The 12,256-nt window shown below is 46.0% G+C and overlaps 1 protein-coding gene across 2 annotated transcripts in view; it reads right to left on the minus strand.

The window, feature by feature from the left end:
• Positions 1-12,256, minus strand: part of CDH17 (cadherin 17) — a 183,281-nt gene that overhangs the window by 12,474 nt on the left and 158,551 nt on the right. For both annotated transcript variants that reach the window (XM_029591692.1, XM_029591693.1), the window contains exon 16: positions 5,695-5,808. In XM_029591692.1, the coding sequence (XP_029447552.1) occupies positions 5,695-5,808 (114 nt within the window). The remainder of the gene's footprint in view (positions 1-5,694; positions 5,809-12,256) is intronic.

Below are 12,256 nucleotides of genomic sequence, written 5' to 3' on the forward strand. Positions count from 1 at the left end.
GTTGGCAAACCCAAGGAAGCGTTGAAGAGCTTTAACCCCCACTGGCCGAGGCCAATCCTTGATGGCTGGCACTTTGTCCGTATCCATATGGAAACCTATAGAAGACACAATGTACCCAAGGAAGAGCAGGGATTCCTGTTCGAACTGGCATTTTTCCAATTTGGCAAAGAGACATTTGTCTCAAAGTTTTTGTAACAATCTTCTCACATGTAAACGATGCGTAGTGAGGTCTTTAGAGTAAATCAATACATCATCTAAATATACGATGACGGAAGTGTGTAGCATATCTCTTAAGACCTCATTCATGAGGTTCTGGAAAACCACAGGGGCATTGTACAAGCCAAATGGCATGACCAAGTACTCATAGTGCCCGTCTCGAGTATTGAATGCAGTTTTCCATTCATCACCAGAACATATTCTTACGAGGTTGTAAGCACCCTGGAGGTCAAGCTTGGTGAAAATCTTGGCTCCCTATAGCCGGTGTAAAAGTTCTGGAATCAGTGGTAATGGATATCGGTCACATTGCGTGATGACGTTGAGGCCCCGGTAGTCTGTACAGGGTCTGAGTGAACCATCTTTTTTCGCCACAAAAAAGAATCAGGCTCCAGCGGGGGACGTGGAAGGCCAAATGAAGCCACAATCTAAGTTCTCTTGGATGTAGCATGACATAGCTCAGGTTTCCAGTAGCAATAAGGGGTATACACGTCCCCTGGGGGGTGTGGTACCCGGCAGCAAGTCTATGGCACAATCAAAGGGCCGATGTTCTGGGAGGAATTTGGCCTTTTCTTTAGAGAAGACATCCATGTAGTCCAGATAGGTTTTGGCTATAGTCAGGGATGTAGTCAAGAGCGGAACACAGGGGCGCTGAACAGTGGCCAAGCAGTAGGTAAAACAGGATGGGCTCCAGGATGCGAGTTGGAGAGTATCTCAGTGGATGACTGGAGAGTGTCTCTGGAGCCAGGGTAAGCCCAGGATGATGGGATGGATGGCCTTCTCTAGTACAAGGAATTAAATTTCTTCGGTATGTAGGAGGCCAGCGCGGAGAGTTAGAGGCTTCGTGCGAGTAGAGATATTCCCCGGAAGGGGAGTTCCATGAATTGAAGAGACTCGAAGTGGAGGGAAGCGAGGTAGTATGGCAAGCTGTAATTGCTGAACGAGGTCGGCCAGAATGAAGTTTCCTCCGGCTCCAGAGTCAAGGAAAGCCAATGTGGTTAAGGACCCACCTGGGTATTCGAGAGTAACCGGTACGGTACATTGAGAAGCGGGATTGGTATTACCTAGGGTCAGTTCCCCAATGACACCTAGGTTCTGGTATTTTCTGGCTGTTCACTACATTGGGCTAAGAAGTGCCCCTTATTCCCACAGTATAGGCAGAGGCCTAGTGAGCATCAACATCTCCATTCCTCTTGCGAGAGAGAGCTTCGCCCTAACTGCATAGGCTCCACCCCTTGGCTGCCCGAAGAAGTAGAGGGAGAAGACATAAGTCAAGAAAATGCAGGTGCTAAGTTTACCAGTCTTCGAACCGATCTCCCTTCATGGAAGCATTGTTGGAGTCGGCGGTCGACCCTTCCTGCCAGGCCAATCATACCATCTAAGTCATCTGGAAGGTCCCTTGCCACTAGCTCATCTTTAAGGCGTGAGGACAATCCTTCCAAAAATATACCATGGAGGCTGTCCTCCCTCCAGTCTAGCTCGGTTGCCAATGTGCGGAATTTAACCGCTTACTCGGCGAGAGAGCAGGAACCCTGGCATAGCCGTAATAACTCTGCAACTGCCGTAGGCTTGCGAGCTGGCTCATCAAAGATCTGTCTAAATGTAGACATAAATTTTATTTATTTATTTATTTGTTATTTTTATATACCGACATTCGATATCAATTGTTGCAAGTTTCCCAGGATAGGATCATTACGTTCTCATAATTGCGAGGGCCAGGACCCTCCCCTCCAACAGGGAAATGATATAGCTGGTCTTCACCAGATCCGATGGAAATTGTGTTGGCAGTAGGGTAAACTGTACATAACATTGGTTGAGGAACCCACAGCACTGTTTGGCTTCACCCGAGTACATGGGCGTAGCTGGAAGCTGCATGGAAGCCACAGGTCCGGGGCTTCGCATCGGAACGGAAGCAGGGGGTGCTACCAGGGGCATGGAATCCTAACGGTTTGCCAGTCTCTCTACTGTCGCCGCCAGAACATCTAAGAGTGTTGCTGCTGTTGTAGCCGCTGAGTGATACCAGGAATGGCCTGAAGGCCGGCAAGGTCCGCCGGGTCCATGGCCTTGCAAACTGTTGAGTTCGTGGACCCTTGAGCCGGCTAGGGATGATGAAAGCGCACTGTGAGAAGGCCCACAGCAGAGATTGATGCTGGGAGTCAGGAGACCCACCGAATCTTCACCACTGGAAACCCAAGATCCCCCCGGGAGGAGCCCTTGAGGATCCGGGCCACTTGGACTTATGTGCGGTCTCCTGAAGACGAGTCTCCGAAGAGTTGTCCTGAAGTTGCGAAGCATAGGAGTAGAAGGATCTTGGGCTTCCAGTGGTGAACAGGAACTTCACCACTGGAAGCCCTAGATCCCCCCAGGAGGAGCCGGTGAGGACCCGAACCACTTGGATTTAGGCGAGGTCTCCCGGATGGAGTGAACACAGGCAGTCCGGATCAAGACAGGCAGCAGACAGGATACCAGAGGACAAGCCGAAGCCAGGAGACGAGCCAAAGTCAGGAGCCAGGAGATGTAGGAACAAGAAGAAGACTGCAACTACTAACCTCAAGGAAGGAACCTCGTTGCAAGGCCAAGAGTGGAGCTAGTTGCAGGGTTTAAAAACCCAGAAGGCGTCTGTCGTCATCCCCAGGGCGGTGCCATTTTTCCCGCGCTGGTCCCTTTAAATTCTGAGCCCCTGCGCGTGCGCACAACTAGGGGGCGGGGGCCAGCTGCAGAGCATTGTCGGCATCTCCCTCGAGGAGGGATTGCCGCGGGCAGGGCCTAGCAATGCACGAACAGAGTGCTGCAGTCCCCGGAGCAGCCTTGAGGTAAGAGAAGGGGCCGACCGCGGACCTCCATGGGACAGGACCAGAACAGCATGTCCGTCTGCAATATTAATCACAAAGATATTGAACAGAACTAGCCAAAGGACTGATCCCTGAGGTGCTCCACTAATCACCCTTCTATCTTCAGAGCAAATTTCATTTACCACTGTCTTCTGTTGTCTATCACTTAACCAGTTTCTAATACATCCCAGTAAGTCCACTACCTTAGCGTGCACCCCTAGGTTGCTCAGTTTATTTATGAACTTCTTATGTGGGGTAGTCTCAAGGTTTTTGCTGAAATCCAAGTAAACCACATCAAGCACATACCCTTTATCTAATTCTTTTGCTACCCATTCAAACAAATTGTTCAGATTTATTTGGCACACTCTCCCTCTGCTAAGCTTGACTAGTAACCACTTTTCACTTCCCTTCACATTTTATCAAGTGTAGCTTTAAGCTGCCAGCACTGTTTTCTCTAAGCTGTGCGTATCTGCGTGCACACACAGATCGAGAACCCTGCCCACACGTCAAAAACTTATTGTGCACATAAAGTGGCATAAAAGCTTAATTATATATTAACTATCTATCTATATCTTTATATACTTAAGTATAAAAAATATAAAATCAAATATTTGATGATTTCTATTTATTTAAAACAAATGATATGCTGAAATAATTTAATGTAGAATTATTTTCATTAAAACAATTACTTAACTAGAATTTTCAAAATACCTATATTGTTTGCCTTATACTTGCTCAGGCATACTTGGCTTGTAGCACACAAATTTGAACTCTGCTTTTAAAAAGTTGCAGTAAAGAGCATTTTTTCACACACAGAGGGGCCAATGCTATAAAAAATGCACAAGGGGGTCACCATGCTATACGCAAATTAGGGGGTCGTGCTAGCAAGGAGGCGCTAGGGTCGCTTGTGCGACCTTAGCACCTTCTTGCTAACGCGACCCCACAGTTACTGGCGGTCTGCCGGTTATGAACACCGACGCCAATAAACTCGGCATCGGTTTTCATAACGCAGCCAGCCGGTTATGAAAACCGACGCCGATGTCTTCAATGCAGCAGCTAAGGGTTTTGTTTTGTTTTTTAAAACTTTTAAAGAAGTACAGAAAAGTAGGGATGTGAATCGTTTTTTGACGATTTAAAACAATCGTCAGATATATTTTAAATCATCAAACATCATTCAGAGTCGCGATACAATAGAAATTCCCCCGATTTATCGTGAAAAATCGTAAATCGGGGGAGGGGGAGGGCGGGGAAAACCGGCACACCAAAAAAAACCCCTAAACCCACCCCGACCCTATAAAACGAATCCCTTACCTTCCCCCACCCTCCCGATCCCCCCAAAACATTTAAAAATTACCTGGTGGTCTAGTGGTGGTCCAGGGAGCGATCTCCCGTTCTCGGGCCGTCGGCTACCACTCATAAAGATGGCGCCGATGGCCCTTTGCCCTTACCATATGACAGGGTATCTGTGCCATTGGCCGGCCCCTGTCACATGGTAGGAGCACTGGCTGGCCGGCGCCATCTTTAAAGATGGCCACCGCCGTATTTAAAGATGGCCGCTGCCATCTTTAAAGATGGCGCCGGCCATCCAGTGCTCCTACCATGTGACAGGAGCCGGCCAATGGCACGGATACCCTGTCACATGGTAAGGGCAAAGGGCCATCGGCGCCATCTTTATGAGTGGCAGCCGACGGCCCGAGAACGGGAGATTGCTCCCGGGACCACCACTAGACCACCAGGTAATTTTAAAATGTTTTGGGGGGCTCGGGAGGGTGGGGGAAGCTAAGGGGTCATTTTTAAAGGGTCAGGTGGGGGGTTTTTTTATCGGGCCATCTGCACCATTTTTGAGTGGCAGCCAAAATAGCGCCGATGGCCCGAGAGCGGGAGATCGGTCCCCGCACCCCCATTGGACCACCAGGTAATCGTAAAAAGTTTTGGGGGGGTTCGGGAGGGTGGGGGAAGGTAAGGGGTTAATTTTATAGGATCGGGCCTCACTACAAAAAAAATAACGATGTGAATCGGAACCAATTCCGATTCACATCACCCACATCACCCACGATCAGATTTTTTCCCCCCTCTAGCCGAACCCAATCATTAAGACGATTGGGCACACGATTCACATCTCTACAGAAAAGCAGTTTTTTCTGCTTTTCTGCACTTCTTTTCAATGTGCTCAGCTATTAACGCCTGCTCCAGGCAGGCGTTAATATCTGAGTGATAAATGTGCATTGGAGTGAATGAGTAATAGCCTCATTCACATGCATTTGCATGTGATGAGCACTCTCTCATTCACTCCGCGTCGGACGCGCATTAAATAGGTGCTAATCCCCCTATTGCATTAGGGGGTGGATTAGCATCTATTTAACCCGTGTACGACTGCGGGTTATACAGTGCGCTTGGCTGAGCTCACAGTATTCATTGGCCCCAATCTGTCAAAAATTAGAAAGAACATTGGCTGGCAGCCCTCTGACTCAGGAGCAAAGATGCTGCTACTGAGCTCCAGGTGAACTCCCCGTAATGTAATTTTATTTAGCTAAAACCACATGATAGGCTCTCAGGCCAAAAATGACAAATTATAATCATTTCTGGAAGGAGCATACTGGAAAGTAATCAAGAATAAGTACGGTATATGTCTTTAAACAGTGCCACCTACCAATGAATGCCAACGTCCCAAAAAGAATACCCAGTGCCACAATTATGTTTTGTGTCTCATAGTCAGGAATTTCATGAAAGCAGGTGTGTGATTTGGTGCAAGTACATATATTCACTGTAGAAAAGACAAATGTCAAAGGATTAATCTTATAACTGTAATAGTATGTAATACTCACAAGTTAACTAGTAATTATCGATTCTGTATATACATTTTGATTGCGCAATTTGCCTTCTTTCACTTCATGCAATATTTGTTTCTGTGCATTTTCATTGCTTTTGTAGACACAGTTTTGGGTATGTAAGATACACAATATTAAGGACCTGATTCATATAGGCATTTCTTCCATTCAGTATCTACTGGAAAGAAGCTTAAGGAATCAGGCCCTGTGCTGAGATAAAGTAGAATGGTTATGGTGTTAGTCCACTTGTATGCACGGAAATAAAAGTAAAGAGATACCTTTTTCATAGGACCTGTTGGAGGACTGATAGCAAAAGGTCAACCTCTAGATCAGGCGGCCAGGGGTTAATATTCCCTGGCTGTGTCACCTGACCCTGCATGGGAAGGGGTGGGACTGCAAGGCTTACTTAGATAGGATATAACCTGTACTAGTGAGCTGTCTCAGTCTTCCTACCTGCTTAATGTTCTGGTCACACCAGCATAATCTCCTCTACAGAACCATGTAACTGTAAATAAAGTTTATGGTTTTTCTATCCTGGTTTACAGTGGTTTCACAGTGTTTCTCCTGGAGATTTGGGGATCCCTGCTGTACACACCCAATTTTGACCCTGAATAAGCAGATTGGACAAGACTGGTACCAGAGAAGGAGAAAAATCTATCAGGACCAACCTAATATATTTATTGACTTGCTTTCAGGATCTAACACTCCCTTCCTCAGGTCCAAACAAAACTTTGCAGATCAGATGAATGTCATCAGGGTTTAGCTGCTTCCCTGTCAGTGAGTGCTGAACTAGGATTGGTACTTTGAGATGTAAAGACCAGTCCTTGTTCCGAACTCACTTCTGAACATGATTGACTCCTTCCCTGTCAGTAAATGCTTAGAAAAGGCTGGGCCTGTAGACTTCAAAATGGCTCGGCCAGTCAGGCAGAAGGAGGTCCAGATCATCCATATGAAGTTCTAGAAGAAGTGGTACGTACCAATCTGTGATGTTCCAGTAAGTGATCGACTACCTCCTGCACCCTCACAATGACAATGTGGCAATGTACCACAATGATGTCATGGTCTAATGCAGAGACTGGAGAACCCACCTAAGGCACTTAGAAGCTGTTCTTATAAATCTATAGGGAGGGGGGGGGGGGGCGGTTGACAGTCCACCCAAAGAAGTGCCTAATAAATATACACAGAGTCAGAGTAATAACAGCAGAAAAGGACCAAATGGTCCATCCAGTCTTCCCAGCAAACTTATGGTAGTATCTGTCACGCCCTGCAGGTTACTCCCATGACTCGCTTAAGGGTAGTAATATTTACAATCAAAACCAAGCAACTGTCAAACCCATAAAAATTTACTGCTATCAGCATTTTTACTGGGTGAGGAGCCTTCTTGAAAATTCAGACAATGCTGCTTGATGTGCTTTGCTTTTGGATTTGGCTGTAGAAGCAGTCCTGTGCTTTTTCCCTTATGTCTACATATCAATACCCCAAACTGTAAAGATCATGGCCCATGTTGATTGACGTTTGAATCCAATTCCCCTTTTCCCCCCTGCATTCGAAGCAGAAAGCAATGTTGCAGTTGCGTCAAAAGCATCAAGGATTATTGGTTAAGGGTAGGAATCCCCATGCCTTCTGTTAAGGGTAGTAATTGCCACACTGAGCATGTTACCCCCATGCATCTTTTTCTTCATTTCTGTCCTCTAGCCTTTCGAGATCAATAGTGTTTATCACATACCCCTTTGAAGTTTTTGACTGTTTTTGTCTTCATCACCTCCTCCAGAAGCATATTCCAGACATCCACCACCCTCTCCATGAAGAAATATTTCCTTATGTTGAGTATGAATCAACCCCCTGGAGTTTCATTTCATGACCCCTAGTTCTGCTGTTTCCTTTCCTATGGAAAAGGTTTGAAGTTCGTGCATCATTAAAACCTTTCAGGAATCTGAAGGTCTGTATCATATCTTCCTTGCACCTTCTCTTTTCCAGGGTATACATACTCTATTTACATCCTTCAACCTTTCCTCATAAGTCTTCTGATAGAGACTCCACACCATTTTGGTCACCCTTCTCTGGACCACCTCCATCCTATTTCTATCCTAGTTGAGATATGGGCTCCAGAATTGAACTCAGTACTCCAGGTGAGTCCTCACCACGAATCTGTACAAGGGCCTCCTTGTACCTCCTTTTCCTTACTGGTTATTCCTCTCTCTATGCAGCCCAGCATTCTTCTGGCTTTAGCTATCGCCTTGTCACATTGCTTCACAGTCTTCAGATCGCCCGATACTAATACTTCAAGGTCGCTCTCTTGGTCTGTGCACATCAGTCTTTCACCCTCATCACATACAGCTCTTTTGGACTATCACATCCCAGATGCATGATTCTGCTCTTCTTGACATTGAATCCCAGCTGCCAAATCATTAACCACTATTAAAACTTTCTTAAATCACTTTTCATTCTTTCTTCTCCTTCAGGTATGTCCACCTGTGGCAGATTTTAGTATCATCCACAAATAGTCAAATGTTACCTTCTATCCCTTCCGCAGTGTCGCTCACAAAGATTTTGAACAGAGCCAGTCCCAAAACCGATATCTGTAGCATTCTACTTAACATGGTTCTCTCTTCAAAGTAGATTTCAATTTCTATTACACGCTGTATCGTATCAATCAACCAGTTTGTAATCCATGTCACTACCTTTGCTATGACTGGTGTAGTGGACTCTTGGGCCGGCCGTGTGGAGAGAAGGTAGAATGTGAAGAAGACTCTGCAGAGATGGAATGGCCGGGAAGCGGCACGGAGCCGGGAGACCAGGCAGGAACTTCGCCCTGGAAGCCCGAGGTCCCCCCGGGAGAAACCCGTGAGGACCCGGACTGCTGGGACTTAGGAGTGGTCTCCCAGGCTGGAAGATCAGCAGCATGAAGGACGGTCCAGGTTCAGGGCTGGCAGCGGACAAGGAAGACCAATAGACGAACCAGAGTCAGGAACCAGAAAGACAGTCCGAGGGCTAGGCAAGGCTGAGGTTGGAGCGGAGGCTGGATCAGGAGTGGAGACTGGATCAGGAGCGGAAGCTGGATCAGGAACGGAAGCTGGGTCAAGGCTGGAGCAGGAACAGCAACTGGATACTCGCACAGGAGTGAACCTCGTTACAAGGCGATCTCTTGGAGCAGGGCCTGGGTTTAAATACTCTGCTGGCATCTGGGGGCCGGCCGAGATTTCCAGTGCCTGCAGCTTTAAAAGCTACTTCTTTGCTCGCGCGCACGTACCTAGTGGGCGGGGCCAAGTCCCGAATATTGATGGCGTCTCCCTCGTGGAGATGCTGTAGCAATGAGAGGCCTGTGCAGGCCTAGGATCGCGTCGGGGGGACCGGCAGACCATCGAGGCAAGCAAGGGAGGTAAGAGCCCGGTTGCGGGAGCCGCGACGGGGTCGCAACAACCTTGGTGCTCACTTCCAAGCTTCTCATTTTATTTACAAACCTCCTATGTACCTGAGGACTGGAGGGTGGCTAATGTAACCCCAATATTTAAAAAGGGCTCCAGGGGTGATCCGGGAAACTACAGACCAGTTAGCCTGACTTCAGTGCCAGGAAAAATAATGGAAAGTGTTCTAAATATCAAAATCACAGAACATATAGAAAGACATGGTTTAATGGAACAAAGTCAGCATGGCTTTACCCAGGGCAAGTCTTGCCTCACAAATCTGCTTCACTTTTTTGAAGGAGTTAATAAACATGTAGATAAAGGTGAACCGGTAGATGTAGTGTATTTGGATTTTCAGAAGGCGTTTGACAAAGTTCCTCATGAGAGGCTTCTAGGAAAAGTAAAAAGTCATGGGATAGGTGGTGATTTCCTTTCGTGGATTACAAACTGGCTAAAAGACAGGAAACAGAGAGTAGGATTAAATGGACAATTTTCTCAGTGGAAGGGAATGGGCAGCGGAGTGCTTCAGGGATTTGTATTGGGACCCATACTTTTCAATATATTTATAAATGATCTAGAAAGAAATATGACAAGTGAGTGGAGGAGTAACCTAGTGGTTCAAGTCCCTCTGTCACTCCTTGTGACCTTGGGCAAGTCACTTTACCCTCCATTGCCTCGGGTACAAACTTAGGGGGTCATTTATCAAAATGCGATAAGGCGTTTTCGCATGCGTTAAGGGCTTTATCGCATGCTAAAAGCCCTGTTTAACGCATGTGATAGCACCATATCATATGGTGCGATGCAAATTAAAAAAATAGGAGGAGTTAGCCTGTCTGCAAAGAGCTGTAATGCTGATTTTAACTACACCTCTTTGGATTGTGTGGTAAAGGTTTCATTGCCCTTTGTGATGTCTCCCATACATCCTATTTCAGGTAGAGATGTTACCTAGGTAGAGAGTCCATCAAGCTAGGTTGATGGAGAACATTGCCCAAATCTCATCTCGGAGTGAGTTTCCTCACTCCGAAGGTCATCGAATCTTCACAAGAGACCACTGTTCTGTTTGTACGTCTCACGTTGAATGTCAAAGTGGCCCCTAATCCCCTACACTCATACCTAAACCCCACCTCGAGTTACTAGGTGGGCCTACCATAGGGATACAAATACCTACCTATGGGCCATGGTATTATGGCCTCTCTCTCTCTCTCTCTCTCTCTCTCTCTCTCTCTCTCTCTCACTCTCACATGTCTGGGACCATTAACAATGGTCCCCCAGTGGTTGAATGCAGGAAATACAACCAGTCTGGCACTTATCACAGAATCTGAAAATGGTCCCACAATTTGTGCTAACTTAGCTCTTTGCACAGGTAATTAGTGATAAATGCTATATTAACATAAAACACACCCCTTTTGCTATCGCATGTGGTACTTACCGCATTTTGATAAATCCAGGCCTTAGATTGTAAGCCCTCTGGGGATAGAGAAATACCTACAGTACCTGAATGTAATCCACTTTGAAGCGCTGAAAAAAGTGCAAAATTTGCAGATGATACAAAATTGTTCAGTGTAGTTAAATCACAAGCAGATTGTGATAAATTGCAGGAAGACCTTCTGAGACTGGAGAATTGGGCATCCAAATGGCAGATGAAATTCAATGTGGATAAGTGCAAGGTGATGCATATAGGGAAACATAACCCATGCTATAGTTACACAATGTTAGGTTCCATATTAGGAGCTACCACCCAAGAAAGAGATCTAGGCATCATAGTGGATAATACATTGAAATCATCGGTTCAGTGTGATGCGGCAGTCAAAAAAGCAAATAGAATGTTGGGAATTATTAGAAAGGAAATGGTGACTAAAATGGAAAATGTCATAATGCCTCTGTATTGCTCCATGGTGAGACCACACCTTGAAAACTGTGTACAATTCTGGACGCCGCATCTCAAAAAAGATATAGTTGCGATGGAGAAGGTACAGAGAATGGCGACCAAAATGATAAAGGGAATGGAACAGCTCCCCTATGAGGAAAGACTAAAGAGGTTAGGACTTTTCAGCTTGGAGAAGAGACGGCTGAGGGAGGATATGTTAGAGGTGTTTAAAATCATGAAAGGTCTAGAACGGGTTAATGTGAATCGGATTTTTACTCTTACGGATAATAGAAAGACTAGGGGGGCATTCCATGAAGTTAGCATGTGGCACATTTAAAACTAATCGGAGAAAATTCTTTTTCACAACGCACAATTAAACTCTGGAATTTGTTGCAAGGGGATATGGTTAGTGCAGTTAGTGTAGCTGTGTTTAAAAAAGGATTGGATAAGTTCTTGGAGGAGAAGTCCATTACCTGCTATTAAGTTCACTTAGAGAATAGCCACTGCCATTAGCAATGGTAACATGGAATAGATTTAGTTTTTGGGTACTTGCCAGGTTCTTATGGCCTGGATTGGCCACTGTTGGAAACAGGATGCTGGGCTTGATGGACCCTTGGTCTGACCCAGTATGGCATGTTCTTATGGGACCATATCAAAAGCTTTGCTCAAATCCAAGTAAATCACATTGATGGCTCTTCTTTGATCCAGTTCTCTAGTCACCCAATCAAATAAATCAATCATATTTGTCTGACAGGACATTCCCCTGATGAATCCATGCTGCTTTGGGTCCAGGAACCCACCAGGCTGTAGATAGTTCACTATCCATTCCTTCATCACAGTCTCCATTAATTTTCCCACCACTGAGGTGAGACAGTTTTCAGCCTCTTCTCTGCTACCATTCTTGTGAAGTGGGACCACAACCACTCTTCTCTAATCCAGCAGCACCACTCCCATTTACTGGGATCTATTGAACAGGTCTTTCATTGGTCCCACCAGCACATCTCTGAGCTCTCTCATTATCCTTGGATGTATTTCTCCTGGCCTCATGGCCTTGTCCATTTTCAGTGTGTCTAGCTCTTTCCATACATTATCTTCTATAAGCAGAGTTTTGTC

This window comes from Rhinatrema bivittatum, chromosome 2 (assembly GCF_901001135.1).
Source record: "Rhinatrema bivittatum chromosome 2, aRhiBiv1.1, whole genome shotgun sequence".
Classification (NCBI taxonomy): domain Eukaryota; kingdom Metazoa; phylum Chordata; class Amphibia; order Gymnophiona; family Rhinatrematidae; genus Rhinatrema; species Rhinatrema bivittatum.